General features: G+C 42.9%; 1 protein-coding gene across 5 annotated transcripts in view; it reads right to left on the minus strand.

Annotated features, from left to right (window-relative positions):
• Window positions 1-17,040, minus strand: part of JMJD1C (jumonji domain containing 1C) — a 159,893-nt gene that overhangs the window by 44,146 nt on the left and 98,707 nt on the right. For all 5 annotated transcript variants that reach the window (XM_039719721.1, XM_039719722.1, XM_039719724.1 and 2 more), the window contains one exon: window positions 12,158-12,271. In XM_039719721.1, coding sequence (XP_039575655.1) covers window positions 12,158-12,271 — 114 coding nt within the window. Of the gene's footprint in view, window positions 1-12,157; window positions 12,272-17,040 lie in introns of those variants that run through there.

Below are 17,040 nucleotides of genomic sequence, written 5' to 3' on the forward strand. Positions count from 1 at the left end.
ACACTTCCCTCCTGATTGCCACAAGTCTTCAGAGAGCAGAACAGTAGCAGCAAAAAGCACTTTTCAAAATCTAAACAGCTGAGAATTTATACTAGTCCTCTAATACCGATTTCTGATTGATTTCTCCCATAAAGAGGAAATATTGTACCTGCACTCAGCCTCAAACACATTCATGTCAATTTTTACCTCATTTGAAAGCAGACCTGTACAACTCTCTCCTTATTTTCATTTCTTGATAACCAGCAAAATCCTTTTCTTTCATCTTTCACTGATTATGTCACCTGACATACATGATTATATCACTGATCTGTAATCTCTTTCACTGACAGTAATTTTTAACAAACCTTCAATTTTAACATTGTCCTGCCTGACATCAGAGTGAGAAAAAACACACAAAATGCAGATAGGCAGAATACCAAATATCACAACAAGAACATCACCTATGAACTGGTAGTATCCATCTGTTCTGCTACCAGACTTTTTTTTTTCCCAGTGGCAAAAGATAAGAATCTAACTAAAACACAGAAAAACTGGCAGCAACTGACACCCCTGAGGGTATTACCAGGCAGGCACTGCGGCTGCCACACAGACCACACCAGAGCTTAGGAGGGAAACGACCAAATTTAGATGAGTCTAAATACAGATCTCCTGCAGCTTCCTCCTAGACGCACAGCATGCGTAAACCACTGGTCAGGAGAATATTCCTGATTTCTCTGTGACAAGTGAAAGGCTACCCCAGCTGCCACGCCAGTGCAGCTGCTGGGCAGGAGGTCAGCCAGGCACAGCCACAGCAGAGGGGACAGCTCTGGGAATGCATCCACCCGACCAGGGCAAGCTCCCTCCTGCTCCACGCCTCTCACCGAGGGCAACGCCACCCACAAGCACCAAGGCTGGAAAGCTAGAAAGGCTAGAAAGTTTTTTGGGGAGATTGTAACTTCCCAGTTTACCTTAAACGGCTTTGTCTGAGCTGAGAGAAGAGGCTTAGGCTTACCAGGCGACGCTAGCGCTTTCTATGTAAACCCAGCCCACACTTGACCTATTTTCTGCTGTTCTGAGCGCACAGTCACAATTTACCTCATTCAAACCCGGCAGCTGCTGGGCTGCATCTGAACCAGTTAAGTCAAGCTTGAAGGCACAAGCCTGACCCCTAAAGCAGAAACAAAGTCGAGGCGAGGTCAGCCCTGCTCACACGTGCGCAGAGGCACGGCCCTGGGGAAAGCAGGGATGGGCAGTGACGCTCGCCCCGCACGCAGGGCCAGCACACACCACTGGGATAACTAATCCCCACCCAGCAAGGGGCTCGCAGTGCTCTGTTCCAAGGACAAATGTTTATAGATAGTTCAGACCACAAACATTTAAAGATTAGGGGTTATTTTCAGTGTGTAACTGCAACGACTATGTTTCTGTAAGTAGGAAGTTAAAATTACAAGGGGAAAAAAGATGAGGATACAAATTTAGTGATTTTCCAACTGTCAGTAAAGCTAACATTTCTCAGGAAAAGCTATCAACGATTTTTCTGCTGCTCCCCACTCTTCCCTATGCATAATACTCCTCCCCACATACTCCTACTCCCTTCCTCATTTTACCTCAGGAGTTGAAACTGATTTTTAAATTTTAATTATCAGGTTTGAGAACCAAGAGATCAGGGCTACATACACTTCTCAAGTTCTGATTTCAGGCTTGAAGATGCATCATTACACTGATTTGTTCAGTTCTGGAAGCATAACTGGTATACTAACATTAGGAACATAAATATACAGGGAGGGAAAAAATCTGACTTGTAGTCTAATATTCTCCATTATTTTAACTTACTAACACAAAAATCAATAGAGGTATTTGCCTTCCTATAAAACTATCAATATCTCAGGTGAAATGGGCATAGTGTAAAACTTCTATTTTACAAGTCAGTTTATTATTCTTCTATCTGTAGATGACAATCTGGTGTGGGAAGGCAGAGGGGAAATCAGAACACCATGAACATGGATAGGATGAACGTCCAGCAGCAAAATAAGCAACAACCAATTGATAAGCAAAACCAAACCTGGGCTAGACAAATATTGTCAATAACCCACCTAAAAGCTGCTCTAGTGGCATCTACAATAGTCTTGCAATTGAAAATAGAGATTAAAAAAATAGATGACCCTTATGCTCAGAAAATGTATTACTCTCTGAGCAGCTAGGACAATCTGGATCAGAAAAGCTAACTCTTCCCCCAAAGTCAGGTATCTTTTAGCATCTAAGACTTCCCAAAAAAAGTGGCTCCTACCCACAAGACAAAGGGGCTTTCAGCTTCCACCTAGAACACTGTGGTGACTGTTTGTACTACTTATATTCTCCACATGCAGACAAACGAAGGTCAAATGAACTACACTGCTCCATGTCCACCTTCCCTCTCATTTTGCTGACACAGCCACACATTTGCTTTTCTTTCATTTTCCACTGAATCACATTTCCTTCCGCTTCCTCAGGGCAGGCTCCACTTTTTTATCACCACCATCTATCTCAGCAATATGCAACTTGTACTAATTTGGCATTTTGTTTTTTCTAATTGTGAGAGAAACAGGGAGGGAGTACTGGTCTTAAGCCACTCAGTCATGTGGCGATACTGGAACAGCCTTTGAGTCACTAAGCAACTCACTGCCACTATGGGAAAAGAAACCTCAAAGTGCAGACATTTCCCTGAAGCAAGCAATTAGCAGAGTGAAGTTGATGCTAACAAGGAGACCTGCTAAGTAAGTAGATTGAAGAAATCTATTTTGTACATTGATATTAAAATTTAAACTGAGAACCAGACATCCTGTGAATTGTGAACAGCTTTCAGAAGGTATGCAACAAGAACCAAATCACATCAGCTGAAGGACAAGCTGTATAGATGAAGGTGTCTTGAATCAAAAAAAAAAAAAAAAAGAAAGTACATTCTGTTGGTCACTAGGTGTCTGGACTACTGGGCAACCAGAAACCAAGCCAAGAGGCCTGCTCAGACACTGACCACTTTACAACAGACACATCCTCCTTGCACGAGGGACAGCAGAGGTTGCTGTGGCAGCTGGGAGGAAGGCTGTGCCCCACCATCACCACAGAAAATGACTGACCAGACAGGTCCTCTCCTAGCTCACAGCAGTCACCTCCATCAAAGCTTTTACAGTTCCATTGCTCAGCAATACCATATTCCTTGACAAGACTACTGGTAACTGAGAGCTTACTGAAGCAGAGCAAAGGCCTCTCAGTTCAGTCTGCAGAAGAAAACTGCAGAAAACTGTCCAATCTGTGCCTGTGTGATGACAGATCCTAGAATCAACACCAGCTCCCAGAGATATCCACCAGTGTATCACTCTGGTGAATGACTCCCTGCTCTGGAATTTGAACTACCACCAGCTTACATTACCAACAGTAATCACACAGCTACCTAGTCTCTTCTGCATATCCTCAATCCTATTTGCCAAATAGGAACTCTGGCAACATACAACTTGCCAACTATCCAGCTCCTCTTCTCTGTAACTCCTGAGGATTATGGGCAGAAGATGAATCCCTACAAACAACAAAAATATTTTAACTTTTTTTTTTTAAGGCAGAAAGAATACATCAGATACCATCCAAATGTTCTTGAAACCCCAGTGTTTTAGCCCACACTGAATTACATTAATGTTTTATTTTCAGGCTTTCACAGATTAATCTGATAATGTGTTTCTTAGAATACAAATACATACATGTTGGCCCACACGCTGGTATTATCAAAGTAGATCAAAATAAAACTCATTTTTCTCATATTTTAAAAGTACCACTGTATTTGCAGAGAACTTTTCAAAGTTAATTTCTAACAGGATTTAAAGCAGCACTATCTTTTTTTCCTGTAGAGAGCTCCATTACGACCTGCTGGAGCCTTTTTAGGAATTTTCCCTATAAATAACAGATCTGACCAGCTGGGACATATATCACAGCTGGATTAACACCACAGCTCTCTGCAACTCTAGAGAAAGCAGTGGATATGCCTTTTATAGAACCGATGAATAACGGTCTTGCAAAGAGGAAAGATTAAATTGCTAATCAGAAAACAGGGATGTTTCAGTTATTGCTGCAATAAATTCCCTGGGGTAAACTTAGGTAAGTCATTCAGAGTTTAAAATTGATACAATGATCTTCTATTTCACCATATTTTTTCACAGACAAATCTCCTAGCATGTAGAACCAAAAAAATTCCTATTGAAGACATAATTCAAAAGTGAGCTACATCACATGGGGAAGAAAAAAAGCTCAAGCCTGTCAAGCATCATAATTCAGCCACCAAGTCTTATGCATTCTGAAACCTGCTTTAACCTGATTTTATCTCCCATGTACCAAAATGGTGTGACATGGTGATAAGACAATGAAAGGGAAGAAAACATTCAAATGGGGTAAAACCCCTGCCTCTATGCTCAAAATATAATTTCTAAATTGCATGGTTAAAATTCACAACTAAAATCACAAAAAATGTAATAATTAGTGAGATGCACAGAAATTACTACGACTAAAACTCACTTGCTCAGCAAAAACATTAAAATACTACCCTCAATAATACTAGCAGATACACTCAGGAAGAGGAGGTTAGGGAAGAAAGGGAACAGTTAACTTTAATTCCATTCAAAAGACAGGAAATGTTTGCTAGATTAAAGGGGGGTTGCAGTATTTACAAACAATAGTAGTAAAAAGACTTTATAACTGTAATTACTAGTATACTGTTAAAAATAAATAATGCTCTGTACATCAAGCCCTTGGTAAAGTTATTCCGACATCTAAGAATACAGCAAGATTCATTCTTGGTTTTAATTTTAAAAATTCAAGTTGGTATAAAATTACTTGAGTTTCTCCCCAGATGTCTGGCCTGGAAAAAGAATTAGGTACACAAACCTGGAACTGCTATAGCTCTTAACCTCTACTAACTGTAGCTTGCTGAAGGCTGTGGAGCAGAATTCCTGTGAAGCAGTAACCCCAGACTACAAATTATTACTTCTATTAGTGTAATTTCAAAAATACATTCTGTAAGAAAAAGGTGTAGAGTGGCAGCCAGAACAAAGGGACATTGTGTCCAAGGGAGGAACGAAAGCAAACAAACCCATGAGCACTTCACCAAATGAGCAACTGTGTTATCGTGTCAAGATAAGGTTTAATTTGGATAAGAACACATTTTCATGAAACTCAAGTTTCCCCCTACCTGAAATGCAGGAATGCCTACTCTCTTCCTGCTCTGGGTACAAAGTCCCATGCAACACTGCAGAGCTTACTTGCATTCACACTTCTGGGATCCCTAAAGCACGAGGATTTCCAATCCCAACAAAGAGCAACTTGGGAAACCAAGAACACAGGGGCAAAGCAGCAACTGGTTATAATGGGAAACAGACTTCTCTAGGAGCTGACTCTGAGTCTGCATTACAGAAGCAGGGCTGGTCAGGACCACCACACAAGAAAAATACTTGAAACTTTCATTTTTAATAGATGAAATGGAAATTTTAAGGACTCAGAACCAAGAATAAGGCTTCCTTCACTTACTACTGAGTGGTATTTTCCATGGATTTTTAGTGGTGAAAAAGTAATCACTTGTGATCAAATACAGGAAATTTTTACCCAGAAACACTGGATGTATTTTTAAACTCTGTAATCCCAAGCATGGCTTTTCAGAAGTACCAAAATACTTCAGTAAAAGGATTTAATATTCACCTTCAAAGAAGAAGCATGTTTTGTTCTATCTCTTCCATTCTGAAATCCAGTCTTTTAATTACTTACTTAAATACTACCTCCTAGAGTAGGATTAATGAAATCAAATCATTAAACTAGTTTTGCAGAAATTGTAGAAAGAATATGACCGAGGAAGGAAAACAGTTTTCCTATGGATCTGAGTGCCATCTGCACTGGGATAACCCCAGCTTATCCCAAGGACCTCCCAGCTCTTTCCCCATTCTTCCTTGTGTATCTTCCCACAGCTTCAGCAGTTCCACCTGAACTGGTGGAGCCACACTATTTGTGGCAGCTGCGTCACCTCCTGTGACTGATGGCCTCCCCTCCACACTGCTCACTTCCCTAGGGCTTGGCAGATCTGAACAACTCCACTCCTGTGCCAAACCTTGCTGAGAGACAAAAAAGGTGACTGAAGCTCTTACTTCTCACCAGATCAAGGTAAAACAGAAAGGGGCCATTTTATTCCACCTCTTTTGAGAAAACAGAGGAAGTTCTCAAACAAGAAGCTCTTCTTCAAAGAGGAGCACAAATACAGGCTTAGGGCAGATGATGTACTCATCCCTCTGACTCTACAAATGGAGGGTGCCAATCCCTCCTCCCTCATTCCTCTCCTTTTGCGAGCACTGGGATGAAACTCTCCTGTCCTGCACGTGTTGCTGGGAGTGAGGACTGGGTGAGTCATCTGACCCACTTCTAGCTGGACCAGCTTTGTGCTTCCCCACATGCTGGAGCCCAACGCTGCAACGCCGACGTGTCGGTAACGAGCTGTTTAGACCATGGCTCTTTACAAGGCTGCCAGGGAAGCCAGCTGGACTCCTTATGGGTGGTCCAGAGACATGGGAAAGAATCGAGACAGTTCCTCAGCACAACACTGAGAGGAGTTAAAGATGCACAAAGCTGTGTGTGCCTGGGTTTTGTCTGTGGAGGAACCGAAAGCAGGAGGGGAGTGCACAGGTTCTGTGGCCAGCACCCGGAGCTCCCAAGCTGCTCCTGGCAACCTCAAAGGGTGGGTCCAACCCCAAAAGCTCCTGCCTGCCCATCAGTGGAGGTTAAAGTTTATGGGAAAAGCAATTTTCAGCTGCAGTAGTTATTTTTAAGCCTGAAGCCTAAAGTAAGAGAAGTCTGAAAGATGAGTGCACATATAATTATGGGGTGCTTAAAATACAGACAGAAAAATACTATTTTATCCCTGTTTCAAGATGTTTAAAGAATTTTTTATGTGCACATGTCATTACTATACAAGCCCAGCTTACTTGCTCCTACTACAAGCAAACAAGTCACAGAACCCAAAGACATCCAGGTCTGAAATATCCAATGTCTGCCCAAAAGGAACAGAAAAGCAGAGCAGTGGTGTTGCCCATAGCCCTTCACTCAAGTCTTTCTTAATGGCATATATGACTTGAATATGTAATAGATCAAGATAAGAGTGGATTAGGTCCTGTATCTGATGTACCTACTTCATGATTAGTGAGAAAGTTGATTATTTCAACAATCTTTAAGGCGTGTTAGACATTTGACCTGCCAGCATTCAGACGTGCCACACACATTTAGAAAAAGAGCAAAGTACAGGTGCCTATCACTGTTCATGCAACACCTCCCACGGGGGATTTCTCGTTGCCCTATCTTTACATCTGCAACCTTCAGCACAGAGGTAGACAGGCAGACTGTACCATTTTGAAACACTCAAGCAACCAGGTTTGTCTCCCAGGAAAAAAAAAAAAAAATTCTGAAGGAGAGTGTGAGGCCTGACGAGAGATCTCACCATAAATATTCATTCTCAGCAAGATTTTTTTTCTTTAAATCAAATAAGCAAGAGGACTTTTTAAAGACTGTGCACCCTTCCACTTTCCTCCCTAAGTGGTAAAATACCCTTTGCAGGATATTTAAAGATTGTGAAGGAACTTCATTTGAATTCTGTCCTGCCTCCACTGTGCACATTTGCTCCAGTGCTGTGTGCTCAGAAATCCTTTGGAAATACATTATCACACACAGTATGTACATATTTGGAAGTATATAATCAATCATGCACTCTTGCTCTGCCCGACCCAGACACAGCTGAAATGCACTCACTGCTTCAGGCAAAGCAGAGTCTTTCCAGATCTTTCCACAAGCCTATTTTACTATGAAAAAACCACGATATAAAACACTTTTTGTTATTCTTCATTTGCTTGTCCAAAGCATAATGCAGTTGACTCCAGCTGCTCCAGCCAGCAACAGCAGAATCACACACTTCAGTCCAACAGTGTCCGTGACGGGCACTGCCAAACACCACCCAGACAAAAACACCACTCTGATGAGGTCACACATACCATATGCTGGGCTTTAATGCTTCACATCCCCATCTATAGCCCTTCAAGTAAAAGACAGTGCTTAAACAAATTAAGGCATGATTAGCTTTGCTGCTGCCTAACTTAATATGTGTATCACAAAACAGACACACATAGATGTCACAGAACAGTACAAGTAACTTATTACAGAAAACCACTTCAGTTCAAAGTATCTGATTTAGGTGACACTTACATGTGTACACTTAACTGTAACTTTTCCTTAAAACAGCTTTTTGGAAAGGTGTTCATTTTCAGACTATACCGAGAACCATTATTAAACCCACTACACTAGTGAATTTTTAAACACAGAACACACATGATATATTATGAATGCAAAGTGGAATTCACATTAAAGACCTAACCTACATGTCCATTTCAAGATTAAACTTCCTATAGATACTAATTTGATATTAAAAATGCATGTTGTAAACTTTATGTCTGTTTCCTGCAAAGGACAGAATTTTCATTCCATTGCTAAGGAAAGTACCACAGCAAACCTTCACATCTGCTTTATCCTCAAGATCCCCTCCTCACCACCATAAAAAGAACTACATGACTAAATGGTCTGACCATCCCAGATTAATGAATGAGTCACTCAGTCACACACAAGTTTCACATAGAGAATAATACAGTTTACATCCTCCATGAAACAACAGAGATAAAAGCCACCGGAAACAAGTTGTAGGTTGGTGTTTAAGACACCACACACACAGAATCCAAGCGATTTCTAAAGAGAAGGGCAGGATTCTAAGCAGTACACACAAAAGGCAAAAGAAGAACCACATGCACACTTAGCAGTAAATAACAAATTCAAGTGTTACAGTTGGTACAGCAAACCTTGTGAAGACATGGAAGGGGGCTCATATAATGCAGCAGCATACCCTACTTTTACTAATGATATTCATCTAGCCCTCAGCAAGGTCACTGAATCTCTTAACAATTGAAACATGTTTATTTATGCAAAGAGCAGACATGCCATGGGAATGCATGGGTCACAATTCCCCAGAAGTCCTGCCAAAGTCTCTTTAATCTTGTTCTGGAAGAACCACTTCTGGTAACGACAGTAATTTAGTTCTTTGCCTACTCAAACTTTGTTTTTCCTGCCAAGTCTGAAAGGATGCCAAGTGTGCTGTTTTCTCTGCTTTGAGCAGTTGTCACCTTTACACTGGACAGCAGCACCTTATTCATGAAGCCTTTTGGCCCAATAGTTATGTGAAACACCACTGTTTCTTGATCAGAACTGATGTGAGCAGAATTCATACCAAATACTCGTCTGCTGCCCATTACCAGTATTATGAGTCTATGTAATGATGGGAAAAATTAGTCAGTAGTTAAGAATTGTATCTAAAGTGAAATGGAGTCTTCCCACACAAATTCAAACTTTGTTTGTTTTGGCAGGAAGATACTGGAATTTTAGGCACTGACAGCAAAATGCAATAAAAAAGTGTTTAGGTCAACATGGTCTCTAAGGACTTCATATTGAAAATGTGCAGCCATGAGAGCTTAAACAAAAAACTGAACACGTTTCAGAAGACTCAAAGTTAACTCATCCCTGCAAAGAATGATTCCTCAGTTCTGTCTCCTGCTCACAAGGAGATCAATGCTTTTACAGACTAAACAAGGGAGCAAAACCACCATTTTCTTGCAAAGGAGATACTAACAGGAAGTTACCAAAGATTTCTCTAGGACCTGGTATTATGGCAAAGAAAAGGGAGGTCTTTCAAAAAAACATACAAGTACAAACGACCTTACATTAAGTGACTAATGGCTAGGAATGTGATTTCTAGCATTAACAGAAAACAGCATGCAAAAAGAATAGAAACAATCCTCCCACTTCAGCTATCTTTGTGCAGAAAATAAGTCTCAGTAATAAAGCTAATATTTCTGTCTAACACACTGTTAGTACATATAGTTAGTATTCTCTTGAAGACATGATCATTCAGTAAAGTTCTTATCTACACAATTAACTTGTAAAACTTGGCACTGAGATATTGCCAGCCCTGTGAAGAGATATTGCTATGAAAAACATTTTTCAAGCTTTTTATAACTATTCAAATAAAGAAATCTTTGCACTATTCATCAGTGAGCACAATGCTCTTTTATGCTACTACACTCAATATCCAAGCAATATCCAGTTAAAATGCAGATTCTGGGTGCCTTAGTACTTAGAGGCATCTCTGTCAGGAAACGCCTTGTAACGTTAAAATAAACAATTTAAGTATCTTGTCACCAAACTACTCAGGATGGATACAGATCAACAGCCCTCATCTCAGGTTTCAATAGGTAACTATTTTCTCCATGAGAGGAGGAAACCGCCTGATCTAACACAGAGTTGCCCTCTATGTGTCAAAAACAGAGGCCAACAGTTAGGGAGAACAAGCCTATCTCTGGAACTATTTTCGACAAGCTACTGCTTTGTAGCAATTTTTGGTGAATATGACTTTGAGAAGTGAAGTCGTCAACACTGCTAATTTCGTATTACTGATCAAGATATATTTTGTCTGTTCAAATGACATATTTTACAAAATGACACCTTCAATCTGAATGCACCTTCCCAAATTAAGGTGCTTCCAAGTCTAATGCCTTATCATTTAATATTCTTTGGAGGGCTTAAAATGGATAGAACATCGCTGTGTCACTGCCTGGCAATGGCATTGTTTAACAAAAGGCAGTCCTCCTATGTTCCGTTTGCTTTGTTCAGATCAGAAATGATCCACTGCCAAAAGGAGATTGATTACTGTTACTGGAATGAGCATTACCAGACACATGATCCTGACAGATTTCAGGCAAAGGACAGACAGTAGCGCCAGTATTTGCTTTGTAAAATGAATCGGGAAGATTGCGGCTGGACTGCGAGGGTGAATTTACACTTCATGGCTCAGCTGATTTAAGAGGTTGCTGCTGCCAAAGGAGGATATCCCACTCTGTGTTGCGTCACCCTGACCCCCTCCGTGGAGGAAGCTGCAGCACTGGATGCACCCTGGGCTAATCCAGCTCAGCTCATCAACATCACAGGCTCTTCCCCCGCGCCGTGTCCCCCCCTCCTGTGCTCCAAAATCAAGGCTGTGCTGGTTTAGAGGACTGAAGGTGCTAGTGCAGGGTCTGAGTGGGAGCTGCCGTCTGCAGCAGAGCCAAACTGTGCTAGCAGCTCGAGTCATAACATGTAACCTCACCCTGATGAGAAATGTTCAACTCGTTTGGCTTCCCTACCACAGACACACAAAAGCACCAGCCCTTCCATGAACTGAACCTCCCTCTCCCTTTCCCCAGGATTCTCTCTCAGCCACTCTCTTTTTCTAGATCTGTATTTGGCATTGAGGGAAAAAAACATCTTGGTGAAGCAGGAGGGAAGAAGGGGTGTCAGGACAAAATTACATAGCATTTATTCAGGGCCATCTGTTATTCCAAGCCTCTAAGTACTATTTCTGTATCACCACAGTGTACCATCCAAGCCATAAGGAGGAATTTATGGCTATTGTAATTGCAATCAGTTCAGCACAAACTGAAGTATCAAGTATTTTTCTATTTGTCATAGAAGAGATTTTTAGACCTTCTTCTGAAGCGGCAAGGGGGGAATCACTAATTCTCTTCGCTCTTTAAATACACACACATTAATATATTAATGTGTTTCTAATTAATGGAGAGGCATTAAAATCAAGGATACGGGAAATTTTAGCAGGCAGCAGTAAGAAGAGTGTTTCTTTTTTAAGATACTAACATTTTCTGTTATTCATTTTCCAAGAGAACCAAAAATCAGTAAGTGGAATATCACTGTAATCATGCAAAGACCTGGAAATGAAAGCTTCAGAAGGAGGGATACTATCTTCTATCTGCTCTACAATTAATGGTACTGGTTAACCTTTAAAGGGGTCAGGTATTTTATCTGAAGGTGCTACAGTAATATTCATGGCACAGTACACCTTGACATGATCAGATTAACTAGAATAATAGAGTACCCAATATAATCTTCCACAGAACAAGGAACAACCTCTGCTAATAACCAATAGGAAATTGCTCCTGTAGCACAGAACTTGAACATAAAATGCACTTCAACAATAGTAAAATCACAGCTTCTAAACAAATTAAATGGATAGTATTTATACACTAGTCAAATTTCTTACCTGATAGGGCTGAAAGGCACTATCTTCAGTTATGAAATCCAGCTGTTTGTCCACAAGGAATTCTACTGCAGTAATTGAATTGTATACACTTTTTCCAACCAAGGGCTTGAATGTCTGTCAAGAAAAAAGGGAAAATTAGGCAACTGAAAAAACCCCTCAGCATATCAAACCCCCAAAACTGTATAAATGCTGACATGTTCTTCCCTTAAAACAAGCCAAAACAGAATAACAGTCACTAATAATACAAGAAAGGATTTTGTGTTCTGTCGGTTTTTTCCTTTGTGCCGTTGGTGGAAAACCAGCTAGAAAAGAGAACTACACCATACATTCTTCCCCTCCTTCACAATGCTTGAGCAAGATTGTTTACCACAGAAGCTCAAAGTGCAGGAGCACCATTCCATCCTAAACACACAGCTCAGCCCGCAGAGCCTCTCTCCCTGCCTGCAGGACCAGCTAGCACAGCAGTGATTATACTAAGGACAGCTCAAGTGGAAGCAGACTGCAGAGAAATCCCTCCCCCCGCTTCCTGTTCTGAAATCGTTCACCTTGCCTCAAGTCAACCATCTCATTTCCCTGCCCATCTCTGAACTGTTCTGCCTCTGCTCCTGCCGCCCCCGCAGCCGCTCCTCCCTGCAGCAACCGGCTGCTCCAGCACGGCGCCCTCCGAGCCCACGGCGAGCTCCGAGCCCACGGCGCCAGTACGGGCACTCGCTCAGGGCAGGAGCCTTCCTCACTCACCCCGTGGGCTGCCAAAGCAACAAGGTGCTGCGACCCTCGCTGCTGGAGGAAGCAAGGAATCTCCCTGCTCTGCTGTAAAAGCCAGGCACAGAGAAAAGGGAGCAGGGAGGCTCCTCGACAGCCTGGAAGAGTGTTTGCCCAAAGCCCCTGCCCTCATCCAGGCACAGCAGGATGCAGCAGGCGAGCAGGGAGGGCGCCATGCCTCCAGTGATCTCCCCTGAGAGGGGACAAGCAGGCAAAGCCTTCCCTGCTGGCTGGGTTTCCTGGAACAGAAGCACAAGGAGAGCCCAGGGATGTACCTACTGGGGATGAGTCAGGTGAAAAGGAAATCCCAGCGGATGAAGGGGAGAGAAATGCTGCTCTGAGGACAGACAGGAACAGCAAGAGGAAGACATCTGTGAACAAAAGAAATGACTGGCAGAAAGAACATGCAGGATGCCAGGGGAAAAAACATGGAGGGACAGAAAAAAAATAAGAGGAAAGTTATTTTACAGGACAAAAAAATAATAACGAGGGAAAACAGGAAAAGAAAAAAGCCCTTTGAGACGGATTCTATATTTAAAATGCGGGAGAAAAAGACAAAGAGGAGAAACAAGGGCAGGTCAAACCACATGGAGCACTGTGCAAATGTTACCAACATCTGTAAAATGCTGCTATCACAGCTCACATGCAGCATCCTGCAGCAACAGACCCCAAGTACTTACAAGGGAAGGCAGGATCACCACGACCTATTTACAGATGGGGAAACTGAGGCACGAAGCAATCCCATAACTTGACAAAAGCCACTAAGCAGGGCAGCAGCAGAGCCAGTGACCTGCCCTGAGCCAGGCAGTCTGCAGGCAGCTCGTAAGAGAGCACTCAAGGTTTTATCAGGCTTCATTACCTACTTTCAAAGGTGTTGCCTCGCGATTAGGCTAAATATAACCCAAGTGTCTCTGGAGCTTCAGCTCTGGCACTTGCTAAACAAATGAGAGAATTCTTCATGGGAGATACATTATACTTTCTAATACGTCTATCAAACTCCACAAATGCTCCAACTGAATGCACAGCATTCTTGTTTCCATTTTAAGGTTTCACTTCAGCTGCTACTCTTTTTCTCAGACAAGGAAGGAAAAAAAGCCAAACCTCACCTCCAGTCAGTCATCTCTACAATTGGTAACTAGATGAAAGGGCTGGAGGAGCAAGAGTTTATGATAATATTCCAACTACAGAGTCCAAATAGTAAATAATTATTTAACCTCTATTAGCTAAGAAAGGGCCTTTGCTCTTGCATCACTTTCCTATAATGGATCTTGTATTGCTAATGGTTAAGAGAGGGTGGAGTTCACATCATGAAATTGCAAAGTGTTGAGTGTATAAACTCACAAGCAGATTTTTCTTCGAAAAAGCCAACGTTGTAGTCCTTGGGCTCTTTAACTGTCCCCATGTCTTCCCTCACACTGTTCTACTTTTCCCACACTGCCTTCTTTCTAACTCTCTGAGCTATTATTCAGGTCAATAAATGAGTTTCCGACTACAAACAGGACATACCACATCATCAGCTAAAACGAAACTGTGTGGAATGTGGCTTGCAGTTATCATTCAGGATTCAGACAACACTACAGATTAAGGTACATGTGAGCCACTGGTTTATCTTCCTACTGGTATTAAAAGAACTAGTTCCAAATATATATCTGTGTGATTATTCTGAGAAGAGAAACGTAATGCCTTCTCCCTTACTTTCACAGACCTACGCCTCTAGACAGGTCAACGCCCCCAAAATACTCATGTGGAGGATGCAGGCTATCCCACAAGCACAGAGGAAAAATATGTAAATAAATAAAGCAAAACCATGCCATGTCACAGACCTCCTCCTGTGCACATAGCCACTCAGCTGCACATGACTTGAGATTTTTAAAAAACATTCCCACTATCAACAACAAAACACCACCCTTAAGTAAACGCCTTCTTGGAAAAGCAAAGTCCAGACTCCATCAGTTCCACAAGATAGGCAGGCCACCAAGGAGACACCCAGCCAGGGATAGGTTCGGGATTTGAAAAACTTTAAATGGAAGACATAACTGAATTTCACACTATATATCACACATGCCCAAAGAAACACAGACTGAGAGCACAGCAAGCAGGAGTCAGCTATTAGAGGTAAGCATATGAGGCATGTAATGACATGAAAATATATATATAAGAAGGTCCAACAAGCTCCTTGCAGATTTTCAGAGGAAAAGCTCCTTGCAGATGCTCCCTCTTTCCATTCCCAAAGTGGAGGGCAACTTTAAGGACAACCAAGCATACTGGCAGAAATGAGGAAAAACTGAACTTCTGTAAATTAAAGTCTCCCTTTCAAACCTGTAGCTTGTAAAAGAAGTTTTATATGTCAACCCAATTCCCCAAAGACCACAACTAAGTAGAGGACTCAAGCACTCAATTTTAAGAGATATCTGGCTTTACCCCCTATTCTAACTGGATGTTTAAAACAAACAAACAAAAAAATCCTACTTTCTCCACCCAGATTTCCCTGTTTAGCCAAAGGGAACTCCATGAACACACATACACTCTCTTTGGCTGCTTTGCTAACAAGCTCCCTGATGCTGAATAAAGGTGTTTCTTACTCTGCCCCCTCACCATGACTTTACCCCAGTTCATGCCAGAAATAACCTGCCTACAAGAGGCAGCTGACACTGCACCGAGTCTGAGAATTGGATTCTGGACCTTCTGGAAATTCCCATAATTTTTCAGAAGACATAAATTACCATCACTTCACAGCAAACAATCACAAAACCATTCAACAGCATTCACCAAATACCAGTAACAGCAAATTACTCAGTGACTGCCTTTCCTTATGCCCAATAACACAAGTCATCTCTTTATTTCTCTTTCCAAAAACCCCACAGCAATCACAGGACCCACTTTCCCAGGAAGCAGCACCAAGCAAGCACACAGTGCATTTTTACCTCTGCCTAGTGCAATTAAGCAGCTGGAGTGGGGATAATCTGCCTCCAGCATGCGAGCAGGCACCGGCCAGGGCTCCAGACGCCGCTGCACCTCGACTGCTGCAGGCTGGGCGCTGCCAGGCTGTGACACCCAGAAGGCTCAATGCAGCAAATGCTCGGGTTACAGCTGAGCTCGCAGCTGCTGCCCAGCTCATCCCGCACGTAGCACTGCCTCAGCTGCCTCGCTGGAGCTCACAGCCTGCCTAGCTGGGCGCTCTGTGCCGCAAGCCTGCTCCCCACACACCCTACAACGCACACCTACGGCAGTGACCCTTTTAAAAAATATTTCTAAAGGAATTTATGCCGTAAACCAATCAGACTGTTAAAGAGTTAATAATGTAATTTAGAAAGCTACTCCTACACTAAAACATCTACATTCTATACTTCTCCCTCTTTAAAGCACAGAAATCGAAAAGATTAATTAAACCTAATTTTTACATGCTATTCAGTAAACTTTTCCACATATTGTTCTCTAGCCTTGCTATTTAGTCTGCAATACCGCAAACACCGGCACCTTTTCCTTATGACACTTAATCATTCGAAACAGCTGTAGCTCTCTTCCAACGCCTGTTTGTTGCCATGGTTTGTACTCAAAGGCAGAATTACCAAGTGGAAAAGAGCGGACGATCAGCAAAGCAGATCTGACGTTAAAATCGAGCACGGGGTTTCCTCATTCGCGGATTACCCTGCCTGCAATCCCTACGGAAGCGGCCGTTTCCAGCCAAGGCGTTATTCCGGGCGGAACTCTGGCAGCCCTGCGGCGGGGGGGGCAGAAGGAAGTGCCCGTCGGGACGCGGGCAGAAGGCAGCGCCAGCCGGGCCCGCTGCCCGCTGGGGCTGCCGCATGGCAGGGCGCACCAACGGCGCCCACGGCCGCTCCAACGGCGGGGTCCGCGCCGTTAACGGCCGGCACCGAGTCCTGCCGCTCCCGCACCCCGCCTTAACGGCATAAACTTAACCGAAAAAGAAAAAAAAAAAAACCACAAAACCTCTTTTTTTTTTCCTGAACTCCCTCTCTCCCGGTTCCCAGGGGCGGCCCCGCGGGTGCAGGCGGTGCTCGGTACTCACGCTGTCCCGGGGTCGCCGCGCTCTCGGCCCCGCCGGGCCGCGCACAAAGCCGCCGTCGCCGGCCGCGTGCCGCGCCGCGCGCGCCCCCGCT

This window comes from Passer montanus, unplaced genomic scaffold (assembly GCF_014805655.1).
Source record: "Passer montanus isolate IOZ18808 unplaced genomic scaffold, ASM1480565v1 scaffold42, whole genome shotgun sequence".
Lineage (NCBI taxonomy): Eukaryota > Metazoa > Chordata > Aves > Passeriformes > Passeridae > Passer > Passer montanus.